We start from the raw sequence: 27,811 nt of genomic DNA on the forward strand, positions 1-27,811 counted from the left end.
CGGCGGCCGCGAGACCAGAGCCAGCGAGCTAGCGAGCGGCCGCGGTCCGGCGAGCCCCGAGTGCCGCGAAGGGCCAGGGCGTGCGGCGAGGAGCGGCGCAGCCCCGCGCCGCCGCGGGGCCCCAGCCCGGCCACCAGGCAGGCACAGCGCCATCGGGCCGAGCTGAGCGCAGCGCCCCGAGCCCGAGCGCGCCGTTCCCCGAGCCCCGCGTCCCGCGCGGGGGAATGCGCCCTTGGCGCGCCGGCCAGGGGGCGCCCGCAGCCCACCCGGGGGGAGGCGGCCCCAAGCGCCCCTGAGCCTTCCCATGGCCCGGGCTGGGGCCCGGGGCCTCAGCTGCTGACGCGCTTGAAGCCCTCAGAACCCGTTAAGCCGGGGCCGCGGCGTCGACTCCTGTTCAGGCGCAGCGGGGAGAGGGCGCGGGCAGGGCCATGGCCCCGGGGGGCCGCTAGCGCGGGCCGGCCCAACAGGGAGCGGCTCGGCCGCCGCCGCCACCGCCGCCCGGGAGCCCAGGCCCCGCCGCCGCGGAAGAGGTGAGTGCAGCGGGAACTGGGAGGGAGTGGGCAGGCGGCCGGGTCACCCTGCGATCCCTCTGGGACACGCAGCACTGCAACTCTGCGGAAGTGTCCGAGGCGCGGGCATCGGAGGGTCAGGGGGCTCACCGCAGGCACAGGGGCGGCCGGACTAGCGCGGGCGCCGTACCTGTTCTGTCTGCCCGGGCGCTTTGCATTGGGGCGACAGAGAGATGTGTGGGTGATGTGGCCTGCGGAGTCACCAGTGTGCAAAGCAACTTTTTCCCACAAGGTTCTGGGTGGGTGGGTGGGTGTTTCCTTAGCCCCGCGCCCCACTCCCACGTTCCTGGAGCGGGAATCCGGGTGCCCCTTCTCCTGGCTCAGCTCTCCTCCACTAACGCCTCAGGCAGCGCTGTTCTCTGGTAGGTGCGCCCGCCCTGCCTAAGCGGCCCGATCTGATGGTCTTCTGCTCAAAGGAAGAACTACCCTGGCTGCCCCCACGTGGAGGGTCTCCCCGATCCGCAGGGCAGCACTATCCGCCAGCTCCAAGGCTTTTCTCCCAGCGCTGTGCCAACCCCCTAACCCGAGGTGCGAGCTTGGGTTTGCTTTTCCAGCAGGGAGTCTTGCTCCATTAGGGACCCAGCTGTACATGGGGCTTAGGTTAACTGGGAGAGCCTGCAGCCCATTTGGTGAAGTGGGCAGGGGACACCAGGAGCTTGATGACCTCTCCTAGGGCAGGTGGGACCCGAAAGTGTTAAGATGGCCCAGGAGTAAGAGGCAAGGATGGCAGGAGGGAGTCGCCTGGAGCTAGAGCTGGGGACCTGGCTGGATAAATAACTTCTCATTCTTGAGATAAGTGTCTTGTGAACACCAGCCCATGAACACCTGGGGGAGGGGGTGAGCTTACCGCACTGGTGTGTCTGCCCTGGAGCTGGTTCCTGTCCTCCTGAATTCACCCAGGTTGCCTCCCAGAATATGGAAACTGCACCCTGGGGGTGGGAGGCTCACCCCAGCCCAGGGGGTTAGGTGGAGCTGGAGCCTTGTCCCAGGCTGCAACAGGAGTGTGCCTGGACTGGTGCGGTTGGCGACCTGGAAGGTGAGGGCACTGGGCACAGCCAGGTTCCTGCTGCCCTTCAGTTCTGAAGGAGCCAGATTTGGAAAGTGTCTGGCAGGAGAGAAGGCCAGCAGCCCAGCCTTAGCTCCCCACTGCTCTGCTAGGGGGAGGATGGAGCCAAACCCAGGTGATCTTGATTGGGAACCCCCCGCCCCTTGCACCAGTCCCACCATGAAAGGGGGTGTTTCAGTCTCAGCTCTGCTGGGGTGGTTCTGCTTCCTGGTCCATGGGGTGTTGGGGGAGGGGGAAAGCCAAGGAACCAGGAGGGCAAGTACCCAGGGGCTGGGTAGAGGGTGGTATGCTGTTAATAATTTCTTCCCCATGTTCCCCCACAGCCCCTGCTCCTGCCTGCCTTCCAGCCAGGCAGTTCTCAGCTCTGAGGAGCCAGCCTCCCTTCCCTGAGGCAGGCTGTCCACCCCCACCCCCACCCCCACCCTCAGCCTGGGCGGTCTGGAGCCGATGAGCCAATTCTACCACCTAGCCCCCTGCCCCAACCCCAGGTGCCCCTAGACCCCCTCGATCCACCGCCCCTTTCCTGCACCCCTCGCCAGCCCCAGCTCCTCGGTTCTTTGTTCGAGCGTCTCTCCTCCGTCCCTCCCTCTCTCCTCCCTCTCTCCTCCTCCCTCCCGCCTGCCTCCCTCCCTTGCTCCCTCCCACCAGCCTTCTTTCCTTCCTTCCTTCTCCGCTCTCCTCCTGGTGGGCTCCCAGGTGGCGGTGCCTGTCCCTTCTCTGTCCGCCCACCTGGGCTAGCCGACGGGGGGCTTCTCTGGGGCTGGGGCTGAGTGGAATGCCTCTAGGAGTTGGCAGAAGGGAAGGGCCTGCAGAAATGCCTCCCCCCACCCTCCCTCTGTCCTCCTCCTTTCCTTCCTCCCCTCCGCTCTCCTCCCTTCTCCATATCCCCCAGGCTGCCAAAGAGGGGGCTTGGACTTGGGCCTGAGGCCCCAATAGACTTGAACATCCTACGTTCACCCCTTTAAAGGGCCAGAGCATTGTGGGGGTCCCTGTGGGGGCCCAGTAGGACAAAGCCCTCCACCTTCCTGGACACCTTGGGGTACTCCAACACTCCTTGGGGACCCTAACCTGGTCATCATGAAAATGGGTGCAGGACAAATGGGGTCATGGGGCGGAGGGGAGAGGACATAACCTGAGCCCCCTGGTACATAGGACCAAAGCTCTCTGAGGGACCCGGACTGCATCTTGACCTCCCCAAGCCAGGACAGTGTCTCCCAGCTTCCTTGGGCCCCACCCCACTGGCAGGTCAAGTTCTTGAGCAAATACATGCTTGTGAGGACATGTGTAGGCATGCAAGTGAGGATGTGTGTGTGCGTTTATCCACAGATGTAAGCAGGGGACCTCCTGGGTGTACCCCGAGGGTGAGGTGGCCGCGCAGCCCCCCACCTCCACCCCCCGCTCCGCATCAGAGCCTGCCATTCAGTCAGCACCAGTTCGGTGCTCCAGCAGGCACGGGGAGGGGCTGGTTCCGACCTCCCCTCCACCTGGAGGCAGCAGCAGGCACTCGGAGGGGCTGTTCCCGCAGAGGGTACCACCTGGGGAATGGGCCAGGGGGCCTGAGGCTACACTGCCTGTCTGAGCAACCACGAGGGGTTTGCCCTGACAGGAGGGGCACGAGCTGGGGGAGGGGCATCAGGGGAGGGCACCAGGGTCTGTCTAGTGGGGCCTGAGAGTCAGATGTGGCACCTGGGCCTTGCTTCAGCATGTGGCAGCCGGCGCAGGGGATGAACAGGCCACAGTACCTGGGGTCCTGGGGTCCTGGGGTCCTGGGGTCCTGGCTCCCATGGGAGTAAGGAACAGACAGGGAAGATCTGGAGGACGGGGCTTACATTGTCATTCTTGGTGCCCACACCTCCAGTGCATCTGGGGGGGGTGGGGTTGGGAGTTGGCGCTGGTTTTTGCCGGGAGGGAGCAATATGTTCTGACAACTGGTGCTGAGCTGCGTTTACCCAACAGCAAGCCTACCCAGGGAGACAATATTTGAAAAACATAGTATTGAAACTTGGACTTGCTGGGGGTGGGGGAGTTCTCCAGGGGAGACTGCAGGCCTGCCTAGGTCAGCCAGCTATCCAAGCTCCCCTTCTTCACCCTCTAGAGGCAGAACTAGAACTTTTCCTAACAGGAAGTCCTTCTGTAGGTCTGACCTGGATCCCTCCTGCTGTGATTTCAGTAGAAGTAGACTCTGCTATTCTTTGCCTCTCCTTTTCTGGCTGTTGTGTCTCTTCCATGTCAGGCTGTCTGCGTATGTCTCTTTCATCCTCCCCCACGTACCCCACCTCAGTAATCGGGTCCTGATTTTCCTGGACTGGGAGGGGAGGTTTCACTGGAGCAGGCAGGCATGGACCCACCTCTTTCCCCCAGTCCTTGAGGTGGGAGAGGGATGGGGAGGCCCATGTGGCTGGGGGTGGGAATGCAGAGGGCTGCAGGATCACCTGCTTGAGCTGCGCCCCATGAATGGCATTCAGGGTGTGGGGGCCGGAAGTTGCTGTGTTGAGCCTCCAGTGGCCCCTGTTAGCTCTGTTGACCCCAGGCTGCACCTGCTGGCTTGGTCTTCAGGTCTGTTGGTTATGCCTCCCCACACAAAAGCAGATACAAGAAAGTCTGTGAGGTTTGCACACTGGGGCATTCTTGGCTCCAGGATGAGGGTGTGAACGAGGAGACACCCATAACCCTATTTGTTCAGATCGGGAAATTGAGGTCCTTGGGCGGAATTACACCAGGGAAATGTGGACAGGGCGGGACTCCCCTTTCTGCCTCACACATTCCTTTCTTGTTTCCCCCCCCCAGGTGTCCAGACAGCTGAGCCTGCTTCCTGGGTCCTAGGCCCCTCCCACAATGCCTGTCGCTGGTCTCCTCCTCTGGGCTTCCCTAGCGATTGGGGCCTGGCCAGCCACCCCCTTCCAGGACCACCTCCCGGCCACACCTCGGGTCCGGCTCTCATTCAAAGGTAAGAGGCCACCATGCTGTCCCCAGCATCCTCCTTGGTGCATAGGAGAGAGGGGAGGTCGGGGCAAACAAGGACAAAATATGCAGCCATGTGGGTCACCCTGGGTGTGTGTGCGGTGGGGACAGGGAGGTGGTGACCTGCTGGGAGAGGCTGGAGACTGGGCCACTTAGACATTTTGAAGAAGGTTCTTGAGTCAGGAGGTGAGGTCTCAGGCTAGGTGGCCTCGGGCGTGCAGTATCTCCTGTGTGACAGCTAGGGGGTCGGAGCTGCCACACCTTTCAAACTAGTGTTTGCAGAAGCCCTTCCTTGCCACTGCCCTGCGTCGCCCTGTCCCCTTTGCACCTGAGCCACTGGGCAGGCGACCGCGTGTGGCACACACATCCAGCTGCACGGATGGCTTTTCCTCACTAGTCACTTCCCCGAAGGTGTGTGTGAGCAGAAGAGTATGCTCGGCCTGGGGGACCTAGGGTCACCCCTGTGTTCTCAGCCTTGGCCCTCCTCTGGCCCAAGGTCACTTTGTCCAGCCGCCTGCCCTGGGTGGGGCCGGCTCAGCCCTGGCTGGCCAGATTTCCGGGCACACATATTGGGGTGAAAGGCTGGGCTGACCTCTTTCCTTCCTCAGGCTTGGCTGAGGCCCAGCCCTCACCTCATCATGTCCCCGTGTCCCCAGCAGAGCCCTTCCCCAGACCTCGTCCCGCCCCTGCCACTTGGTGGGGACAGTTGGGAATTGACTCTGAGGGTGGGCCTGGAAGGAATCCCTGAGGGCCTGAGAAATGGGCCAAAGCGTGGATCGGTCTGGCTTATAGATGCAGCCCCCCTCACCCGGGCTTGGGGGATGAGATACTTATTCTGCTGACACCCCCATGCTTCCCTGGTGGCATTCCTCAGAGCAGATAATAAATCTTGAAACGGCCTGATTCCCGCTCTGTCCCCCGTCCCAGCCCAGCGTGCAGGCAGGGGGGTTGGAACATCCCCTCACCCCACAAGAAGGGAGAGGTGGCTTGCTTTCCACACCCCAGGGACCCTGAGGCCCAGACATCCACTCTGGGTGTTATTTTTGTCATCGCCCTGGAGACCCATGAAAGCTAGCAGGAGGGGTGGGACATAGGGAGGCCCTCTGTATGCACGTTTTAACCCTTCTTGGACCTCCAAGGGCCAAGGGGCAAAGGCTTTTGTTCCGGTTTTTCGGAGAGAGAAACCTAGGCTCAGGCAACGCCGAGGCCAAGGTCAGGCAGGAGGCAGAAGCGAGGCCAGAAATAGAACCCCGGTGTCCTGGGCTTGTCGACGCCTGACGCCCACATCAGTCAGGTCGATTCCCTCTCAATTAGCTCTGAAGCCAACACCCGCGGTGACTAAAAGCCCGGCTCCTGGCAGCCAGCTCCTGGCAGCCGGCCTACGGTGGCGCTGACGGCCTGGCAGCCCGGGCAGGGCCGCGGGACGCCTGGGGCCGCCGCATCCCCGGGCCTCGGAGCCTCTGCATGCGTAGGTTTCCCTGCCCTGGTGTTCCTTCCTGTTCCTAGTTTTATGGTTAATGTCGCTTAGTTTAGCACGGACGTGAGCACCTACTGTGCACCAGGCCCTGTGCTGGATGGTCTCAGCCAGGTCATGTCCACCAAGGAGCCCACCCTCACCCAGGGTTTGCAGAGAACAGAGACCAACACTTGCAGAAACTAGAAGCCCACGCCAGGCCAGGGGCTGGGTAGTGGGGGCTTCTCCTGGGTACAGAAGTGGGTCCAGAGAGGGTTGCTTTCAGAAGTACCAGTGGGCACCTGGCTCTGGGCCTCAGTTTCCCCCATCTGGGCCTTGGATGGGTGTAGCAGCTGGCATAGCAGGCCTCAGGGACTCAGCCAAGGCTCGTCCCCTCCCCTGCCGGGTCCTGCTGCGCTTGGGAGGCAGTGGCATGAGAGGCCATCCTACCCAGGGCAGATAAAGGAACAAAGGCAGGAACTGGGCCAGACTTGGGCGTGCTGCCTGCCCATCCGCCCGGGCACCCCAGCCAAGCCTAAAGCTAAAAGGGTGTGAGGGAGCGGGGACCCAGGGTCCGGTCAGAGCTGGGGGCTCCTGTGGCCCAGCTCCGGAGTCGCCATCGGCGGCACAGCGCAGGTCAAGCAGGAGCTGGGGGTCGAGTGGGGAAGATGGTCAGGAGCAGGCGAGGTAGCCTCTGAGCGTTCACGGAGCTTGGGACGAGAGCGCCTGGACAGCGGGGCCCTCTGTCCCTCGCCCCTCCTTGCCTGGGCCTGCAGTCCCCTCAACCCCAGAGCTGCTGACCAAGTCTGGGAGAAAAAGTTCCCCTACCCCTGCTCTGAGAGAGCACCTCCTGGGCAGCAGCAGGGAGATGCCAGGGCCCTGCCAGGTCCTTTGTTCGGCTTGGGGAATGTTTACTTTTTGCCAGGAAGCCTCCCCCCAACACACCACTGCTGCCGGGGCCAGCTTTGGCCAGGACTTGGGGCCAAGAGGTGTTTGGTTGGGGAAGGAGGTCTTGCGATGCCACGCGAGGTGACCCGGCTACTGGGGAAACTGGGGCAGGGGCAGGGAGATGGAACAGAAGGCCATCGTGCCGAAGGAGATCGGGAAAGATGCCAGTAAATGAAATGACTGTAGGTGGCCGTGACAATAACCAGGTGGCCGTCTCTCCGAGGCCTGCGGGGCCTCCCTGGGTTTCCTGTGAGGCGGGAGATGCATGGGCTTGCCAAGCCGCTCAGGAGCGGGACCGCAACGGAGCTGGGCTCTGCCTGATGTCTGAGGCTGTCCCAGGACTGAGCGTGGAGGGCGGGTGGGGGATGCAGGCCCAGCCCTGTCCCATGAGCTAGGGACAAGGTTCCAGGGTCCTGCAGGGCCGGCTCTAGTCTTCCAGCCTCATTTCCCAAGGGAAGGGCTCAGGGCACACTGGGCAGCTTCTCATGCCCCTAGGAAGCTCTCTCCCTTCAGAAACGGAAAGCCAGGTCCCCGAGGTCCTGGAGGAGGAATGGGTGGGTGCTGGTCAGCCCTGCCTCTGAGCCTTGGTGGGCTGATGGCCCAGCTGGCCCAGAACTCTGCCACCACTTACATCATTTGCGTGTGGCAGCAGAGAGCCAGAGTCTCCAGGTTTCCTTGTTAGGAGATGATGAGACTCGGGGTTAGAAGGGGTCACCGTGGGTGGGGGTTGTGCAAGCCTTGATGGCGCATTGCCACACCCCCAGGCCTGATGCACGGGGTGGGGGTGGGGCTAGGGAGTTAGGGGGCCCGCCCTTACCCGCAGGGGTGCCCCGGTCAGCCAGATAGGCATGGAACTTCAGATTGCAGGGGTGGTACTGGGGAGCTGGGCAGGGGTCAGGTGGCTTGGGCGGCTACAGGGGCATCTGGAGCTAGCAAACCAGGATGGGTGGGTATTCCAGGAGGAGCCAGAAAAGAGGGAGGAAGGAAGACCCAACTCATGAACTTGAGCCCAGATCCCTGCATTTGGGATCAGCTTTCCTGGAAATGGGAGCTGCCTCCCTCCTGAGAGGGAACTTGGAAGTGGCCACTTTAGGGAGTTGGGCTCCCTGCCCCTCAGCTGGCCAGAATCAGCCCTCGGGGAGAGTGGGGACAGGTCCTTGGGCTTGCAGAGGACCTGCCTGAGGCCCTGCCTGAGTCAGCCGGGCCAGGGCCTGGGGCCTTCCGCTGTGGTCCTGCCGGTCTGGCCACCGGCTGGGCCTCAGCAGCCCCGGCCTTGTCTCCGGTTCCTGGTACGACACCCGCCCCTCCCTCCCTGGCTCCAGCTTCCCTTGGCACTGAGCGAGGAGCTGGTGGATGCTCCAGGAGTAAATCATGTTCCTTGGCAGCCCCCGCTGCTTTGTAATCGTAAAGAATTTAAAGAGGAACTGCCAAGATAAAAATCCCATCCCGGCTCATAAAAGCATCTCTCATCCTGTGGCTTTGGAGACAGCGGCCTCAGCGTGGGCTGCTGGCTCTCTGCAGCTGTGTGTGTGCACCCCAACCCCACGGCCCCTCCAGCGGTGATGTGGGCCCAGCAGGTGGCTCAGAGCTGTGGGTACCTGGCCTCGTGAGTCCTGGGAGACGTCCAGCCCTCCCCACCCCTGCCTGCCCCAGGGCAGGAAGCCGGCACTGAAACCCCACAGCATGCAGAGGTGCTGGTGGTGGGGGGTTAGAGGACTGGCCCTGAAGGCAGAAAAACCCCATTCTGCCCTCCTCAGCTGGGCGACCTCAGACGAGCGGCTTAGCCTCTCCCACCCCTGGTCTCTCCCTGGCCCTGGAGAACCAGCACCCTGAAGGCTCAGGCTGTCCTGCTCGCATCCTGCCTGTGGGAGGACCTCGAATGGCAAAATCCCTCTGTGTCCCTGCTACTTTGTCTGTAAAATGGGGGTACCAGTTGTGTAGTCGGGAGGATTAACTCTGGGTTGCGGCCTCAGTGAAGGAAGTCTCAGTAACTAGGAGCCCCGCTGGGGGCGGCAGACAGGTGAGGGCTGACCCTGGAGGGTGCCCAAGGAGTCCCACATGGCCTCGCCCCTCCCTCCGGATTTCTAACCATTGCTGGGGGCTGCAGGGGGGACCCTGAGCCCTGTGCGTGGAGTGGGGTCAGGAGGAGGAGGAGAATGACTACCATGGGCATCCTGGCAGGCTTCGTGGAGGAAGCTGCATCTCAAACGGGGGAAGGGAGATTTGGGGAGAGGGAAGAGCAGGAGCAGAGGCAGGGGTGTGTGTTGTAGCGCGGGGGAAAGGCCAAAGCGCTGGCTGGAGTGTTGCATTTGGTGCTGAGATGTAGTTTGCACTTTGTCCTTGTGATTTTTAAGCTCTTTTTAATCCCGGCAGAGGTGACATATCCCTGTCGTGGGGAGAAACCCACTGACAAGAGATGCTCTGGGGGAGGGGATGCCTTGGAGGGGGCTTGCCGGGGGTGAGCTTTGCAGCTTGTGCTGGAGGGGACGGACCTGGGCTGCTCACTTGGGCCTCTACACAGCTGGGCCCAGAGTTTTTAGCCTGATGTGGCCTGGCCTGGCGCTGTCCTGGGAATCTGAGCTCTGCCTCAAGGCGGCCCTTGGCATTTTGGAGAAACAGAAGATTCCTGCTGCATTTTTCTTAGAAATAGCAAGAGGGCCTTTGCCAGAGGCCTGGATGCCAGAATGCTTCAGCCTGAATCCCAGGCTTGGCTCATGTGGGTGCCTAGCCTGGCGGGTCTGCCGCCCCCACACCCCCATCCCGGAGGGCAGAGGCCCCCTGGGCACCAGACCCTGACCACCGGTCCTGACCCAGCAGAGAATGGGCCTGGGTGGTGGCTTCTGAGGAGCCAGGAGGCCAGCCTGTGGGGGAGGGAGGCCTCAGCTAGCTGACGTGGGGCATTCCCGCTGGGGTCGCCCTGCAGGTAGCAGCTGTCGGCAGCACTGCTGGGGGGGGCAGCCCCAAAGCATCAGCCCCTCCGGGACCAGGAAGCCTTTGGAGCGTGAGGCCCCAGCTCCAGACTCCCATCCCCCACTCTTCCTCCCTCCCCACTCCCTGCTTGCCTCCACCACCTCCCCCATCACCACCCTGACCCGTCCTTGGCTTCCTACCCGGACATGCTCTTTCCTCTGAGGCCTCTGCACCCAGCCAAGAGCTTTTGTTCTTCCCGCCTCAGGCTCAGTGCTGATGCCCTCATTTCCCCCCAAGAGCAGAATCTGTGTCCCTCCTGGTCATACACTGTCATTGACAGAACAGCAGGTAGATGCCCAGTGGGTGGCCCTCCCGGGATGGGGGAGGAGCTCTACCCAGGACTGCCCTCACTGGGATTTTGTTCCACACCTTCCTGTCCCAGCACAGGCGGACTGAGCACACATCTGTCTGTGCAGCGCTTCGTTCTCCCCATCCAGATGTTGGGCAGGGGGCTTAGGCTGTCTGGGCCGTCCTGGGAATCTCTGGGTGGGTGATGTGAAGGGGCTGCCGGGAGCCCAGGAGTCCGAGGAGGGCAGCAGAGATGGGGGCCGAGCCTGCTGTCCCCTCCTGGCCTGTCCGTCTGGTTGATTTATCGGAGTAAATGAGCCATGGAGAGTTTGTTGTCTTTTGCAGTCTCGGGGAGGAGGAGGTGGCTGAGGAAGGAGTGAGGAGTTTCCGGGCCAGGTCTGGAATGTGGGAGGAGGGGTAGGTCCCCAGGCCGGTGGAACTGGAGGCATGGGCAGTAATTCCACTGTCCCCACCTGAAAAATGGGTCAGTGTGGCCCTGCCCCTACTACCAACCCCTCTTGCCGCCCCCTCGGCATGCTTTTTGGGGCAATTTCTGTGCGAGCCGCTTGCCTGACCCAGCCCACGTCTGCCCACGCCCTGCGCAGGGCCGGCTCGCTCCACTCTGTGCCTGCCCCGCTGGGCGGGAGCTCCGAACTCGGAGTGGCTGGTCAATGCCCAGAGGACCCATCACAATCAGCTGTGTGCAGTTAGGGTCCATGTAGGACCTGTTGGCCTGAGCCACAAGCCCAGACTTAGAACAATCGTGGAGGCACCCTGGGGCTGGGTGGGTGAGCAGGGATCCGTGGAGGCACCCAGGCTGGAGAGCCCCTACCTGCTGGGACCAAATGGCTGGAAGTCACTCACATCCTGCAGGGAGGAGGGTAGAACCACCGGTTCCGGCTGGCCTGTGTGCCAGGCAGTGACCCTGCTGCCCTTTGCCTCCAAGCTTCTCTTGTGCCCCCAGCCTGTCCTCTGCTGGGCGGAGCAGGTGGGCGGTGGGGCGGAACGGGCGTGGGAACAGCAGGCCCTGGCCCTGGGGCCCCCAGCCCCAGCCCCTTGCCCCAGCCCGAGCCCCCAGTTCCAGCCCCCAGCCCAGCCCCCAGTGTCAGCCCCCAGTGCCCAGCCCCCAGTGTCATCCCCTAGTGTCAGCTCCCAGCCCCAAGCCCCACCCCCAGCCCCCTGCCCCCCAAATGGGAGGGGAGCCTGCAGTGGAGCTTTTGCCCAGCTGGGTGGCTCCTCCACTCAGGCCCCTGTCCAGCTTGGTGTTTACTGAACAGCTGGGATGTTTACAGTAACCCTTAAGAAGGGGCCCCTCATTCCAGAGGGTTTCCCATCTTGAGGATTCCATTGGGGACTCTTCTGACCCGCTGCCTCCCCACGCCCCCGGGATAGGCATGTCAAGGATGCAGAGGCTGCACCCACCCAACCCTTGCCTGGGCTGGGCCAGTGTGGCGGCGCCTGCCCCTCCACCCTCCACTCCGGCCTGGGTCCCTCTCCCCCAGAGGAGCCCATAGCCCCAGGAAGTGGCAGCTCTAGGTGGTGAAATACGGTAACTGGGTCCCTAGTTCAGACATTTAAATTAAATTCAATCAGTGTAGTTATTGAATATAAACACACCGAGTTATTTACATGTTAATTATGTTGAATGGACCAGAGGCCATAATTAGTTGCTAATTGGGTGAGAGCAGCTGTAATTGGTTTTGTTGGCCCTGACCTGGCTCACCTGCCTGGGGGTGGGGGTGGGGGAGTGTCAATAGCTCCTGGGAAGCCTTGTGGGTCTCTCCAGTCTGGAGAGCGTGGCTCAGGGATGTGACTGGAGGGGACAGATATTGAGGAGGAGGCAGCTCAGACCCAAGGCAAAACCTGGATTTGGTTTCTAGGGGTTTCCATCAGGAACATCCTGGGGGGTGCAAGGGACTGGGAGAGCCAGCCCCCGGGACCATCAGTGACAGCCTCTCCTGCCCAGCCCCTTGTGCGACCTGGACCTGATCATGGGGCTTGCCCAAGAGAGGGTCCGTGGGAACACAAGGCAGGTGTCACGCTGGTGTATCCCCGCTGATGCTGGGGTCCCTGCGGTGGCATCGGGGCCTGGGTGAGGTGGGTGTGCTGCGCAGGGGCTTTGGGGCTGTCCTGCCTCCAGCTTAGCCTGGCTGGGGCTCCCAGGGTTGCCGGGCTGTGGCCAGGCCCCGAGGCCTTCCGGCTGGCCGCTCATTAAAAGGGGATTAGGCTGGGAGCCAGGGGGTGAGCCCAGCCCCTGGGCCTTCCTCTGGGGCCCCTCGCAGCTTTGGGGGAGTGACAAAGGGGCTGGGGGCCACCCTTCCCTAGAGCCCATGGGCGTGTCCAGTGGGAACTGTGGACTCTGCCACTCATGCTGTTGCCACTGCTGCCATCTTCCTGTCTCCCTCAGTTTCCCTCCTCGGAAGGGCAGGGGGATAAAGGACTGACAGAGACCCTGGCCAGCACCCCCACCCCTGGCCCCCAGCCTCATTTATCTTCAGCTCAGGGATTAGGGCTGCACCGGCCCACACGAGGTCAGAGGCCAGGGCTGGGCTGCAGGGACCTGTCTATCACCCCCCGGAACTCCAAGCACAGCCAGGGATGTGCCGCTGTCAGTCAGGGCCCGCTGCTTTGTGGAGCTGTAACCAAGGGGGCGGGCGCCCACCTCTGCTCCAAGAGCCCCCTTTCTGCAGCAGGCCTGGTGTCCTGGAGACGGGCAACAGGGGTTGGGACCCCCCGCCCGGGGTCTGTGGGTGAGGGCTGCAGTCACGCCCCTCAGTGCTGCCCTCACCCGCCCACCACCTCCCCTAAAGTAGGGCATCATCAGCTGCTTCCAGAGAGGAGGAAGTGGAGACCCCTGGACTAAGCCCCCCTACACACTGAGAACATTCCCGCCTCAGGACCTTCGCCAGGCCATTCTGGGCCGCGACCTTGAGCGCCTAAGGTCCGTGGGGGAGGGCTAGGGGCTGGGACCGGCTACGGAAATGAGGTGTCTGATGCCAGAAAAGGCTCTTCCTTCCCCGGTGACGGGAAAAGCCTTCCCGGATGGTGCCCCACCCAACCTGTGCCCAGCTCGAGGGAGGGTATGGGGGTCGGGCGCCCTGCGCAGGAGGCATTACCCAGGAACATCACCCACCTTCCCTCCCCAAGGTCAAAACTTATCCAGACTTGAGTCCCAGCACCCACCCAACCCTGGATTGCACCCCGACCCCTCCCTTAGTATTGCCATGGGGGTGGGGGAGGGGCGGCACTCCTGCTCCCAGAGCGGGGCTTGGGATAAGGGGAGCAGAGGTGGAGACTGGCCTGAGGACATGACCAGGCTGGGTCCACGTCAGCCACACACACTCCAAAGCCCCCTTGGCCCCCAGATCCTTGGCCCAAATCCTTGCTCCTTAGAGGGGCTGGGGGCCAGAAGGAGCCAAAGCTGCCCCGCTGCAGGTGCCAGACCGTGGGCTCCTCCACCGCCTCCTGCCCTGCCCTGGCTTCTTGGAGGAAGGAAGGCCCCAGTTCCTTTGCCCTGTGGTCGGGTGGGAACGGGGGACAGGATGCCACTTTACTCCTCACCCTGGCCCTGCGGCTGGGGGGCTGGCATGGGGCCCCTTGTCTGAAGTCTTTCCCGCAGTCTGGCATGAGTGAGCTGAGCCCTCCAGGTGTGGGTGGTGACGCCGGAGCCCCACACCCAATTCACCCTGGGACCCTGGGGAACTCCCACCCTCTCCCTCCTGCTTCCCTTTGGTGGCCTGGCTTCAGATGGATATTTGGGGTCTTGCCCTGCTCCTGTGGATGGGGTTGGGTGGAGACAGGTTGGAGTTGGGGGCGGGGTTAGGGCTGAGTCAACAGGAAGCCCCTTCCTGGCCAATGCCCTCTCCACTTCCCACCGGCACTAGGAAATGGGGAGGCAGGGACGCAGCTGAAGGTAGGTGCCTCCCAGGAGGCCTGCTTCCCTGGGGAAAGAACTTCCTCTCTCTCGCAAGGCAGAGATGGCCCATAAAGGGTGGGGCGGGTGGACCCAAAGATGCTCAGTTAGCATTTCCCCCACCCCAGGGTCACTTGCGATGTCAGTACTAGGAGAGCCCAAGAGATGGTCTAGGTAGGGAACCATAGGGCCCTGGCCAGGGTCAGGAAGCCCACGTCACACCAGATGCTTAACCTTCTGTCCCACCCCGTCCCCGCCTCCTGGGGCACCCTGCCCCCGTCACAGTTTCCTCAGACACTGAAGTATCATGTCCTGTGACAGCAGAGCCACTGACGCCATATCCCGTGGCCACTGGGAGGGAAACCAAGGGTCCTGAGTCATGTGCCCTGTCGATGGGAGGAAAGTCACCTTCCGGCCCTGGCTGTCCCAGTGAGCAGTTCCCACCAGCTGGACTAGCTTTCCCCAGGCCACTCCTCCTCAAGTCCGAAAGGCCGCGGACCTCGGTGGGAGTCCCACCACCTGGCACGTCACCTCCCCTCTCTGTCCTCTGATAGTCTCACCTGTAAAACAGATGTTATGAGCACGGGGCTTTGCACACAGAGGTGACTACATGAGAGGCTCCCTCTATCCCCACTTCCACGCAAGGACAGGGGTGCGGAGGTCAGACCAAGGCTAGTCCCCTGTTCCCCGTGTGTGTCTCAGCTGTCTCATCTGCTGAAGGAGTGGTCTGTCCCCTGCCTCACTTACAGATGGATGGAGCCCGTAGTGATGAGGCTTTGAGCCCAGGAGGGGGACTTGGACTTGGGGCTCAGGCTTGGGCAGTCACAGCATGGCTGAGGGGCAGAGGGGAGGGCCTGGATTGGAGAGGCCCAAGGCTGGGCAGAGGTGGAGAGAGGCTATGGCTGCTGCGTCCCTGGGGTGCGATGTCTGGAGCTTCCCCCACTCCCAGGGCCTGTGTCTGAAGGTGCCAACCTGAGTCTCTGCCTCCCTCCCCCTCCATTGTCCCCCAAACACCCCCTGTCCCAGCAGGACGGGTAAGGGCACAACCAAGCTATGCCCCCAGCCAGGGTATAAATAACCCCTGGCGGGCTCTCGCAGCCTGGGGGGGCTCTGCTGGCAGCCCGACTTCCTCTCTGGCCACTTCCTGGCCCTGGGGGTGGGGGAATGTTTACTTTCCTGTTGTCGCTATGGCCGGGTGGCCAGGCAGGGGACTCCGAGTGGCCCAACAACAGGTGCAGGACAGGTGCCCAGGCTGCCCTGCCCAGGACTTCAGAGGCGCCGCTGGACAGGCGGGCGAGGCCGCAGCCAGGCAGGGATCGGCCCTTTGATCCCTCGGCGTCCCTGCGTCCCAGAGGTTGGCCAAGGTCATCACCTGTATTCTCTTGTCGCCACACAGACAGGGCTGGACAGGGCAAGGCCTTTGCTTGCCCTCCAGCCCTCAGACATGGGTTCTGGCCCTGCTGTGGGAGTTCCCTGGCTGCCGGCCCACCTCACACATCCCTGCGGGCACATCCGGGAGCTCTGTCCAAAGCTGCACACAGCACAGCCCCTCCTGCTCTGCTCCAGGCTGCCCTGCACACAGCAGGGGTCAGGGGCAGCCAGGCCATTCCAGTACACCTGCCTGAGTAGGGGGTGACCTTGACCAACGGGATGGGGCCACCTGCTGGTTCCACCTCAGGCAGCCTTCTGGCGCCTTGGATCCCAGCTGTTCTCCCTCTCCAGGCTTCCCCCTTGATTGCCCCAACTGTGCGATGGGTAACCACCTGTAGGATGGGCGCCCAGCTGTGAGGTGGGTAACCAGCTGTGGGGTGGGTACCCAGCTGTGAGGTGGGTAACCACCTGTAGGATGGGCACCCAGCTGTGAGGTGGGTAACCAGCTGTGGGGTGGGCACCCAGCTGTGAGGCGTGTAACCACCTGTGAGATGGGTAACCACCTGTGAGATGCGTGCCCAGCTGTGGGGTGGGTAACCAGCTGTGGGACGGGGAGGTGGATCAAGTACGATCCCGTGGGTGCATGCTTCATCTAACTCAGGACACGTGTGTGCATGTGTGCATACCTGGGCCCCGTGGAGACATGCATGTGCTCTGCTGTGAGCTGCCATCTCAAGTCTCCTGTGCTGGTGCATATTTGTCACTCCCATTACAATCTTCCCTTTCTTGCTGAGCTAAAAATAGCTAGAGGTGGGTGGAGGAGGGGCTTGCCAGGGGAACCCCTTGGCTCTCCCCCTCCCAGAAGAAGGTTCCCAAGTTTCCTAGAGACCTGTGTCTGTCACTGACTTCTCACTTGCCAAGTTCCCAGGGAGGAGGACTCTCCCCAGCAACCTGGAGGTGGGAGGACCAGGCTGCTGGGCTCCTGCAGAGAAGGCTGGTCCTCCCGGCCGCTTCAAGGTGGCCTGAGAATTCCCCGTCTTTCCTTAGCAGCCCAGTGGGGCCTGGGGGAAGCCCGCTCTGCTAGGCAGTACGGCTCCAGCAGGGCTGCCCATGTCCTGGCTGACCTGCTCAGGCAAGGCGGGGGACCTTGCTGCATGTCAGCATCACCGTCTGCCTGCGGGTGAGGACAGGGCACCTTGGCTCTGTGCCAGCGTCTGCGGGCTGTCCTGGATGCACTGCCCCCACCTCCTACTCATGAACCCTTTTAGGCCCCCGTGGGATGCTCGCCCCACCCTAAGCATGGAGCATCAACCCACGCCAGAGCAAGGACTCTTTGATCCCATTACACTCCCCAGCCCCTGCCCGCTCACTGTGCTTTTATGGGGACCCAGAGACTGACTGGGGTTGCCTGTGAATCAGGACTTTAGCTTTGGGCGTGGCCCCTCCCTGTCCCACTTCTCCCAGCAAGTCAGGGACTAGAGAGGGAGTTAAGTATTCCCTGGAGGGGAGGCTGGGGGTTAAGATGGCTGAGTGGAGGGGGACCGCCCTCTGCCAAAGGAGGCGTGACTGGACCGTCTCCAAGGGTCCTGACTGCCGCCCTGCCCTCTGTCCCCAGAGCTGAAGGCCACAGGCACTGCCCATTTCTTCAATTTCCTGCTCAACACAACCGACTACCGAATTCTGCTCAAGGACGAAGACCACGACCGCATGTACGTGGGCAGCAAGGACTACGTGCTGTCCCTGGACCTGCATGACATCAACCGTGAGCCCCTCATTGTAAGGGCCAGCCCAGATGTGGGGCGGGGCATGAGGGACATGGGGCCACAGGGCGGGGGGCCCCGTCCAGCAGGCTGTGCACCCTGACACCTGTCTCCGACAGATCCACTGGGCAGCCTCCCCACAGCGCATCGAGGAGTGCGTGCTCTCAGGCAAGGATGGCAACGTGAGTGCGGTGGGGTCCACAGGCGGGACAGGGGTGGCACGCAGCTGACGCCGGGGAGGCAGTGGAGCCAGGCAGGCACCTGGGCACCTCCTGGCTTTCCCTCTGGCCCCAGGGTGAGTGCGGGAACTTCGTCAGGCTCATCCAACCCTGGAACCGAACACACCTGTACGTGTGTGGGACCGGCGCCTACAACCCCATGTGTACCTATGTAAACCGTGGCCGCCGGGCCCAGGTAAGCCCGCCGCCCCCGATTCTGCCCCCATTGGAAGCTACATCCCAGCGTTCGGATGGGGCGATGGGCTTGAACCACGGCCCTGTGCCCTTGGGTGAGCGACTTCTTTCACCTCTCAGAGCCTCAGTTTCCTCACCTGAAAACGGGGCTAATAGTTGCCTTTCTCACAGGTCGGTGTGAGGAACAGACAGTGAGAGCTCACACTCCCAAAGCTCTTAGCACTGGCCTGGCACGTAGTAAGCACTCGCTCCTGCAGCCCCTGGGCTATGCCTGTGGACGCGCCCTGCGGCCAAGCCAGAGGGCCTGGCGGGGGGCCTCAGCGGCAGAAGGCTGGCCGCCTGGGTCCGCTCCTGCCACCCGGCCTAGGGGAGAGCTGCCCCTTCCCCAGCTCTGCCCCCCCTGCCTGCTTCTGCCCTTTTCCATTTTCATGTGGGCATGTGTGCAGCTGGCGTGACCTTGTAGGGCGTGTGTAAGAGTGGTTGGACCTAGGGGGCACGTGTGTGTGTGTGTGTGTGCCAAGTGGTATGTATGTGTGCGTGCAAGGCACATATATGTACTCTGAGGCCCAGGTGCTCACGTGTGTTCCTGGCATGTGTGGTGTGAGAGGCTGGCAGCCCGAGCCCGCTCCCCCAGCCCCTGCCACTCCTGGCCCTAACCCCTGTTCCTCGTCTTCTCAGGCCACACCCTGGACCCAGATGCAGGTGGCCCGAGGCCGAGGCAGCAGAGCCACGGATGGTGCCCTCCGCCCGACGCCCGCAGCCCCACGCCAGGTGGGCCTCATCCCTCCGGGCCCTTGCCAGACAGCTCTGCCTCTGCACTGAACTCTCCTGCGCCTGGCCCTCCAGCTGGGGACCTGCACCCCAGGCCAGCCTCCCCCGGGGCTCCCCCCACCTCTGTGCCCCCTCCCAGCCCTTCCCCTGCAGTGATTCTGAAGGCAGTCCCACTGGATTCATGTCAGCCTCAGTGTGGTCCCTGCAGGCAAGGAATCATGAAGCCACCAGGTGGGGAAGACAGGAGCCCTGAGGACATGTGTGTAGACATACGTGAGCACACACCAGCATACACTTGGGCACATGTTGTTTGCTGTCAGCCCACACCTTACTCAGCACCAGAGTGGGAACATGGCACATGTGTGCAGTCTGACGTGTTACTCCTGGGTGCATGCCCTGTGCCTCCCGTGGGTCCTCGGTTAGCACAGGTGCCCTGCACACTCACATGCTTAGGGCTTTCTTCCGCAGGGGTGGGAGGGCCAGAGCTGTCTGTGCACTGGTCATGCCCTGGGACAGAGCTGGGGCGTGGGGCTGGGGCTGGGCAGGGGCGGGCGGGGGGGCAGGGGCTGCCGGTGTATGCGAGCAAGTGGTCACTTGAGCAGGTGTGTCTGTAGTGGGCAGTGCTGAAGAGTGGGGCCGCTCAGGCCGCGTGTGTGTGCCCAGGGTGTGAGCAGTGTGTTCTGTGCACTGGCAGTGATGTGTGCCAAGCTCTGTGTGTAGCCCCAGGTGTGCGGAAAGTCGTGCGTGCAGAGTGGGACTGGAAGCGGGCCTGTGTATGCCTTCCCATCGCCATCCCCACCCCCGCTGCCACCTCCTTCTGCCTCTGTGCCTCTCTCCTTCCCCTCTCCTGTCCTCATGAGCTCATCCTGGCCCCAGTGTCATCACCAGCCTTCCTCCTAGTATCTTCCGGGTGAGGCTGGGAGGCACGGATGGTGTTGGGAGTTCCGTGTGGTCTGAGCTGGACCCTTCAACTCCTGGCTCCCTGGGGAGACATGTGGAGTTGGGGGCTGTGCTGAGGGGCAGGGAGAAGGCCATGGCCTGTTAGTCTGTCCTGAGGACCACAGGTAGGGCACAGAGCCTGGGGACACAGTGGCCTCAGAGCCCTCTGACCTGGTGCGACTTGATGGCAAAGGACAGGAGCCAGGCCCCTGGCCAGTAGCCGCTGCCCTGATCAGGTTGGCAGCCCATTCTTGGCCCAGGACAGGCAGCCGCAGCTCACAGAGCTGTGCGTCTGTGGCCCAAGGGGACCCTAGACCAGTTGGCATGGAGGGGCTCCAGCCCCTGTAAGCCCACCCTTCTCCTCATGGCCCCCAAAGCAGAGCTCTGGGAGACCTAGGACCAGGCAGCACCCTCCTTGGACCCTGCATTCTGGTTCTGCCCTGGGATACCTGGCTGGATGGAGTTAAAAATCCAAGATCTGGGGAGTGAAGGAGGGTGGCTTCAGGGTATCCCTGGGGACCCGATTTTACCCTAGAGCCTGGTGACCCTTGCCCTTCCTGGCTGTGGGACCGGCCCAGATGATGCTGAGCCCTCCTCTGCCCTGCAGGATTATATCTTCTACCTGGAGCCTGAGAGACTCGAGTCAGGGAAGGGCAAGTGTCCATACGACCCCAAGCTGGACACAGCCTCGGCCCTCATCAGTGAGTGCTCCCACCCCACCCTGGTTCTACAGCCAGAAAGTGTGGCCTCTGCCTCTGGAGGGGGGGGGTGGTACCCACACTTACCCCAGGGCAAATATGCTGGCCATGAACCCCCGCAGAGGGGCCCCACCTGGCAGAGAGAGGGGTACAGACAGCTTACCCCAGGGCGAGCTGAGCAGCAGAGACGAGGCCGTGTAAGCTCCCACCAGCCCCTCGGATTGGGGTGCTGAGGGAACCAGGTCCTATCCTGAAATCCATAACGTGGTCCCTGCATAGGCCCGAGCCCTCCCAGCTGCAGGCTGCCTGGAGAAGACAAGCTGCATCTGTATCGGGGGGTGGGGGTGTAGAGGGTGGTCTCATAGTCCCATCGCAGGTTCTCAGCTTGTCTGGGAGGCTGGGGAGGCCCCCAGGAAGCACCTATAGGGAGTCCTGGCCCCGTGACCAGCTGGAGGGAGTTGGGTTCCAGTCTGGCCAGGTGTCTGGGAGGGTTGGGGAAACGTTCTCTGAGGAGGGGTCCTGTCTGGGTCCTCCGGAGCAGGTGGGGGGAGACCACCGCTCACCCGGTCCCTGCACTATCTTCCGGCTGCCCAACCCAGTCTGCCTCTCAGGGCGGCTGCCGGGCACCATGCCACCTCAGGCCTGGGAAAGGCCCCCGGGGCAGGGGGCTGGCACTGTCTTCCCCCTCGGGGAGTGAGAAGGTCCTGCCTAGCCCACTGGCAGAGCCCAGACAAGGGAGTCTGCTGGGGAAGACTGGACCGGCCCTGGGGCCGGCTAGAAGGAAGACTTGGGGCAGTGTAGCGGTGACGTTTGCAGGTATTTTGTGAGCCAGCAGCCAAACACAGCTGGTATTAAAAATTCAATGATAGGAACTTAAAATTAAATTAATTACTTTTAAAAAGGTAAAAACACTCAAAACTCATTACTTTCTAATTACTGTATTTTATTATTCTCGGTGCTCTCGAGATTATTAACATCTGTCTGATCTGTGGGTGCAAACACTATATATTCAATGGGATTGGCAGCTCTCTCTGCCCAGCTCCACATTCAGGGACCGCAGGTGCCCCTGGGAACTAGCTGTGATGGGAGGGTCTCCCCTCAGAAACTGGCTCTGGCTGCTAATCACCATCCTCCCAGAGCCAGTAAACATAGGCCAGCACCCCAGTGGTGACAGGATGTGCCCCGGGGCGCCTGAGGGGGAGATAGGACCCTGCCCTGGAGGCCATTGGGGCTGCACCCGGTGGTAGCAAAGGGCAGCCCCCCCGACTGACCCGCCGGCCCCCCGCAGATGAGGAGCTCTATGCCGGCGTGTACATCGACTTCATGGGCACGGACGCAGCCATCTTCCGCACCCTGGGGAAGCAGACGGCCATGCGCACGGATCAGTACAACTCCCGGTGGCTCAACGGTGAGTGCGCCCTGCCCGTCCTGGCGGCAGGGGGTGGGGGCGCCTGTCTGGGATGGTGCTCCCGAGGAAGCAGTCCCGGGGGACTTTCCAGCCCTGGGCCTGGCCGGGGAGGTAGGATCCTCCTCTGGGGAAGAGTTGAGGGTGTTCCTGTCTTTGGCGGGGATTCTGCTGGGGGAACAAGGCGCTGTCAGACGAAACCTGGCCCCGCTGAGCCCTGCCTGCCTGCAGACCCTTCTTTCATCCACGCGGAGCTCATCCCGGACAGCGCCGAGCGCAATGACGACAAGCTCTACTTCTTCTTCCGCGAGCGGTCCGCGGAGGCGCCGCAGAGCCCGGCGGTGTACGCCCGCATCGGGCGGATCTGCCTGGTAGGCACCGCGGCCTGCGCTGGGGGTCGGGGTGCGTCTGCCCCCTCTCTACACGCAGTCCCGGCTCTATGGGCCCTTCCCCCGCAGGCGCTTGGGACTGAGTGAGCGGGTCTGACCCCCTCCTCTGCCCCCTGCCCCCCAGAACGATGACGGCGGCCACTGCTGCCTGGTCAACAAGTGGAGCACGTTCCTGAAGGCGCGGCTGGTGTGCTCCGTGCCCGGCGAGGACGGCATTGAGACGCACTTTGATGAGCTCCGTGAGTGCCACGCAGGCGGGTGGGGCCCTGTGGCTACCACGGGAGGGGAGGTGGCTGGTCAGGGCACCTATGGTGGGTCCCCCTGGGCAGGAACTGGGGCTCCTGGCTATGGCACCCTCCCAGCGCCTCATTCTGTCCCCAGAGGATGTGTTTGTCCAGCAGACCCAGGACGTGAGGAACCCTGTCATTTACGCTGTCTTTACCTCCTCGGGGTGAGGCTGGGGCCGGCGCCAGCAGTGGCAGGGGGTGGCTGGACTGGGGCGCTATGACCTGTGGAGGACCCCATCCTGGTGGCGAGCGGTGGGGCAAGGGCAGCTAGGAGGGTGCTCTGGGCCGAGGGTCTGCCCCGTCCACAGCAGCAGCCCGCCCTGCCCGCAGCTCCGTGTTCCGAGGCTCGGCTGTGTGTGTCTACTCCATGGCGGACATACGCATGGTCTTCAACGGGCCTTTTGCCCACAAGGAGGGCCCCAACTACCAGTGGATGCCCTTCTCGGGGAAGATGCCCTACCCACGGCCGGGCACGGTGAGGACCCCACTGCCTCTCCCTTTCTTCTCCTGCGAGGCCTGCTCTGGGTCCAGCCCTTTGCAGGTGGAGGCCCCACCATCATGCAGTTTACAGGGAGTGGGGGGGGGGGAGGGAGGGCCATACACACACGTAAGCCCACCATGCACCCTCAATAAAGCCAAAATTTAAAAAAGCACCGTTTGCACACAGCGTCAGGCTGTGAAGCAACCCCGCCAGGTCCTGAGGCAAAGGTGGCAGGAGGGAGGCCAGCATAGCTGGCCGACAGTGGGCAAGGCGGGAGCTGACGCGCTTGATCTTGGGGTGTCACGGGCCAATGGTAGGAGTCTGAGCAGGAGGGCTGTGGGGTCTGATCAGAAGCAGCAGGCGGTTGTCTGTCAGTGTGGTCAGGACTGGGATGGAGAAGCTGGTTTCAGCAGAGGTCAGGGAACCCGACCCCCAAAGGTGAACTGGGAGGCTGGGCAGGGGTGGGAGGGCCCGCAGTCCCGCTGAGCAGGGCTGGGGTACGCTGGGGTGAGGAACATCCAGAGAGGAAAGAGATATGAGGGGTGAGGACGTGGACAGGGAGTGGTCAGCTCTGCTGAATGCTGCCACAAGATTGTGGCACAGGAAGCCTGGGAGGTGGCTGTGGCATCTGGGAATGTGGGACCTTGGGACCTCTGCTGGAGCAGGAGCTGCGGCTCTCTGGGTGCAAGGCAGAAGCCTCGCTGCACTGGAGAGCGGAGCAGGCAGAGGTGGCGGAACAGACAGAGCAGAGGCCTCTCCTGCAGCTCCTGGGTCCGGGGAGCCCCTCCTGGGTGGCCTCGGCCTGACGCTCTCACCTGCCTGCAGTGCCCTGGCGGGACCTTCACGCCGTCCATGAAGTCCACCAAGGACTATCCTGACGAAGTGATCAACTTCATGCGTGGCCACCCCCTCATGTACCAGGCTGTGTATCCGCTGCAGCGGCGGCCCCTGGTGGTCCGCACGGGCGCCCCTTACCGGCTCACCACCGTCGCCGTGGACCAGGTGGATGCAGCCGACGGGCGCTATGAGGTGCTTTTCCTGGGCACAGGTACCCACTGCTGCTCCCGGCTCCTCCTGCGCTGGGCCCGCTGGGTGGAGGGTGCTGACCCAGGGGGCTGGGGCCTGCGCTGCTAAGGGCTGATACAGGTGGTCAGGGTCAGCTCTGCCACCTTCATCCTTGGAGCTTTCTTCCTGTTGCCAGGATAACTGAGACTAGGGGTGGGCAGACCCCATCCTCCTCCCCCGGGGGCCAGGAGGGCAGGGACACTGGGTGCCTGAGGACCCACGTGTGAGCAGGAAAGGGAACAGAGGGCAGACACCTCCAGGATACATGGGTCCAAATACTGACATGTGCTCTTGTGTGCATACGTCCAAGAGCACTCACCACAGTTCCAGCAGCCCTCAACACGGGACCACCACTGCCAGCCTCCTGCTCTGAGCAGTGCCCAGACAAGGGGCTGGGGTGACAGGGGCGGGCCCAGCCCCGATGCCCCTTATCCCAGGTCCATTCCCTCGGACCTCTGCCCGTCACTGGGGAAGCTCTTCAACCTTGGCACAGAGCTGCTGCTCCACTGCCCTCTGGGGTTTGGGCCCTGGTGGGGAAGGGGCTGAGGCTGGTGCCCCTTCCCCAGTGTCCTCAGCCCCACTGAGGCCCTGCCCGGCCCGTTCCAGACCGCGGGACAGTGCAGAAGGTCATTGTGCTACCCAAGGATGACCAGGAGATGGAAGAGCTCATGCTGGAGGAGGTGGAGGTCTTCAAGGTTGGTGTGACCCCCCAGGGCAGTTGTCACCCAGGCCCTCCTCAGTACCAGCGCCTGACTGCAGCCCTCCAGGGCAGGGCTGGGGGCGGTCCTCAGAACCCAAAGCTGACCCTTATCTTCTTCCAGGACCCGGCACCCATTAAGACCATGACCATCTCTTCCAAGAGGGTGAGTTTTGGTGACGTGGGCTGGGAGAAGGGATGGAGCCTCTCCCCCTTGGGGTCATGCGTCTGGCACAGGGATGGGGAGACTGAGGCACAGAACAGGAAGAGAAGGAGCCCAGCCCAGCAGGCTCCTGATGGGGGTTGCCTGGGGGAGGAAACCGACACGCCCTCCCCCTCCCCCAGCAACAACTGTACGTGGCCTCGGCTGTGGGCGTCACACACCTGAGCCTGCACCGCTGCCAGGCGTACGGGGCTGCCTGCGCCGACTGCTGCCTCGCCCGGGACCCCTACTGTGCCTGGGACGGCCAGGCCTGTTCCCGCTACACAGCGTCCTCCAAGAGGTGTGGCCCCCAGACCCTCGGAAGTTTAGGCACCGTGCCCAGGGCCCTGTCCTGGGGGTTGGAGGTGGATGTGGTGTCACACAGCAGGGGGAGTCTGTGAGCCCTGCCACCAGGGTACAGGGACCGGGGGGGAAGCTTCCTTAGACACCCCCCGTCAGGAGCTACCTCCATCCAGGCGGAGCCGCCGGCAGGACGTCCGGCACGGAAACCCCATCAGGCAGTGCCGTGGCTTCAACTCCAACGGTGAGTGTGCCGGGCCTCCCCGCAGCCTGGAGCCCGGTGTGGGAGGGCTCTCACGTGGCCAGTGGGGGTGACAGGGTGTGGGGTTCCGGAAACAGGATGTCCCTAGCCACCCCTGCAAGGAGTAGATGCCCAGTGGGTGGGTGTCCCCGCACGGAGGCGCTGCTGCCTCACCACAGCACGCTCTCGCCCCCCAGCCAACAAGAATGCCGCGGAGTCGGTGCAGTACGGCGTGGCGGGCAGCGCCGCCTTCCTGGAGTGCCAGCCCCGCTCACCCCAGGCCACTGTGAAGTGGCTGTTCCAGCGAGACCCCAGTGACCGGCGCCGGGAGGTGATCCCCTGTGCCCCACAGTCCTCCCGGGGGCGCGGGAGTCCTCTGTGCAGTAGAAATTCCCGGGGGTGAAACACGGATGGGAGCTTCCTTCTTTCCAAGGAAGTCATCTGGTTAGGTGGGAACTGTGGGGTTTCCACATTATCTGAAACCATTCACGGGCGTGTCTCTGTACATGAAGGCTCCGTGTGTGTTTCCATGGGAAGTGAGCCTCATTGCAGGGAAATGTCATGAGGGGGGGCTCCAGGATATGGAAACTCGACGGGGTAGCCCTCGTTTTATAGCAGCGCCGTCCAGGCCCCCCTCCTTACTTGGAACTTTTCTGAGGAAGCCCCAGCTGGGTGTTCCCACTAAATAGAAATTCTCTGTGTGTGCCCCAGAAGTCTCATTGTACAGAATTCCCTTACGGTCCCCCCTCCCGAGGTGGAAACTGTACGGACGCCTCATTCAGACGTTATGTGAGACCTTCATGGGGGTCCTTCCGGGTGTATGGAAATCCCACATGGGTGCCCCTCCCTGGCATGGCCACGAAGGCGGCCTGCTCCGGGAGCGGGCCGGGCAGCGGGGTGGCCGCACAGCCCCTGAGCCGCCCCTCACTGCCCCCGCAGATCCGCGCGGAGGACCGCTTCCTGCGCACCGAGCAGGGCCTGCTGCTGCGCGCCCTGCAGCTCAGCGACCGCGGCCTGTACTCCTGCACGGCCACCGAGAACAACTTCAAACATGTCGTCGCACGGGTACAGCTGCACGTCCTGGCCCGGGACGCTGTCCACGCCGCCCTCTTCCCCCCACCGGCTGTGAGCGCCCCACCGCCCCCTGGGGCCGGCCCCCCGACACCCTCGTACCAGGAGCTGGCCCAGCTGCTGGCCCAGCCAGAAGTGGGCCTCATCCACCAGTACTGCCAGGGCTACTGGCGCCACGTGCCCCCCAGCCCCAGGGAGGCCCCCGGGGCACCCAGGCCTCCTGAACCCCAGGACCAGAAAAAGCCCCGGAACCGCCGCCACCACCCGCCGGACACATGAGGCCAGCTGCCTGAGCCCTGCTAGGGCCAGCCTAGCCCTTGTCCCTTTTAATATAAAAGATATATAGATATATATATATATAAAAATATCTATATTCTATACACACCCTGCCCCTGCAAAGACAGTATTTATTGGTGGGTTGTATATAGCCTGCCTCCGCGGCAGCGGTCCGGAACTTAGACCTGTGCTGATCGGAGACCGAGAAAACACCCCCTAATCGGGCCCAGCCGGCTGGTAGGGCCAGGCCAGGACTGCCCCGGCCCCAGGCTCGGCCGGGAGGCCGCCTGCTCCACAGCCGCTGCTGGGATCTGCAGGACCCGGGGAGGGAGCGAGCTCTGCCCGGACGGGCCGGACTGAACGCCTCTGCCAGTGTGTGCTGTCAGCCTGAGCCCGCGTGGATGTGAGGACTGCTTTGGAGACTGCGGGTGGGGGTGGGGGGCTCGGATGCACTCAGAGAGGGAGGGAAGAAGGGGCCGTCACAGGATGGCGGCCCCTGCCTGGGAGGGGGGCGGCTCAGTCAAGGCCAGCCCCTTCCCAGGTATTTATTCTCTATTTATTGGGGACTAGAGAAGAGTAGCCCTGCGTGGGCGGGGCAGCCCCTCCACCCCGCCCCCACCTGGCCACTACCTCCTCGCTCGTGCTGCGCCTGTGACTCAGGGGCTGGGAGAACGGCAGTGGGGCCAGGCACGAGCAGCGCCAAGGGCAGCGGGGCCACGCAGAGGCTTGGGGCCCGCGCAGGCTCCCCGGGGCTCCCTCCTGCCCACCACTTCTGCTGATGGGTGTAAATAGCTCAGGGGGGCAGCTGGGTAGGGGGGAGGGGCTCCTGGAGGCCCCCTGCTGCCCAGGCCACCGCTGCCCTTGGGTTCCATCTTGTTAATAAACACTGGCTCTGGGACTGGACTGTGGCTTTTCTCCTTGGCAGGGGAAGAAGGATGGGGGTCCAGCCCATGCCCAGGTTCTGTCCCTCCTGCGCCCCCACCCCTCCGTGTGGCCTGGTCACCAGTTCCCACACGTTCTCCGTGGCAGGCCAGCTTCCATCCGCTCATTCGTTGGACTGCTCCACACTCTCCACACCTGGCTTTCTGTCCAGCCTTGGGCCAGCACTAGGGACTCAGAATCGGCAAGACAAAGCCACAGCCCTCACAGTCCAGCTTCCGTTTCCCCACCCCCCCAACCCCCAGCAATAAAATCCCCATCCTTCCTGCCTGCCCGAGGCCCCAGCAGGAGCAAATGAGCGGAGGTGGGGGAGGTGGGGAGGCCGGGACAGGTGAGGA

The 27,811-nt window shown here is 63.0% G+C and overlaps 1 protein-coding gene across 3 annotated transcripts; it reads left to right on the forward strand.

Moving 5' to 3' along the window:
- Positions 1 to 27,437, forward strand: SEMA3F (semaphorin 3F). Of its 3 annotated transcripts, none has more exons than XM_090284780.1 (19): positions 1 to 137; positions 4,459 to 4,582; positions 17,155 to 17,315; positions 17,419 to 17,481; positions 17,594 to 17,713; positions 18,391 to 18,483; positions 20,030 to 20,123; positions 21,409 to 21,528; positions 21,757 to 21,896; positions 22,039 to 22,153; positions 22,296 to 22,365; positions 22,532 to 22,676; positions 23,508 to 23,730; positions 24,354 to 24,442; positions 24,569 to 24,610; positions 24,790 to 24,947; positions 25,123 to 25,190; positions 25,385 to 25,518; positions 26,127 to 27,437. In XM_090284780.1, the coding sequence occupies exons 2-19, from the start codon at positions 4,471 to 4,473 to the stop codon at positions 26,535 to 26,537; spliced, it is 2,358 nt and encodes a 785-aa protein (XP_090140906.1). In that variant the 5' UTR covers positions 1 to 137; positions 4,459 to 4,470; the 3' UTR covers positions 26,538 to 27,437. The 3 variants fall into 3 exon arrangements, with proteins under 3 accessions (XP_090140906.1, XP_090140905.1, XP_090140907.1); XM_090284779.1 differs by lacking the exon at positions 1 to 137 and adding an exon at positions 149 to 530 and having other exon boundaries at positions 4,423 to 4,582; XM_090284781.1 differs by lacking the exons at positions 1 to 137; positions 18,391 to 18,483 and adding an exon at positions 149 to 530 and having other exon boundaries at positions 4,423 to 4,582.
- The last annotated feature ends 374 nt before the right edge of the window (positions 27,438 to 27,811 follow it).

Source organism: Furipterus horrens, unplaced genomic scaffold (assembly GCF_987537825.1).
Source record: "Furipterus horrens unplaced genomic scaffold, mFurHor1.1.pri manual_scaffold_7, whole genome shotgun sequence".
Lineage (NCBI taxonomy): Eukaryota > Metazoa > Chordata > Mammalia > Chiroptera > Furipteridae > Furipterus > Furipterus horrens.

What these genes read in the sequence shown, in the direction of transcription:
- SEMA3F (XM_090284780.1), top strand. Translation starts at nt 4,471, where the DNA reads ATGCCTGTCGCTGGTCTCCTCCTCTGGGCTTCCCTAGCGATTGGGGCC. An exon ending in GGTGCTTTTCCTGGGCACAG is followed by an intron (nt 23,731 to 24,353) that starts GTACCCACTGCT and finishes GGCCCGTTCCAG; the next exon opens with ACCGCGGGACAGTGCAGAAG. An exon ending in CCAGTGACCGGCGCCGGGAG is followed by an intron (nt 25,519 to 26,126) that starts GTGATCCCCTGT and finishes CTGCCCCCGCAG; the next exon opens with ATCCGCGCGGAGGACCGCTT.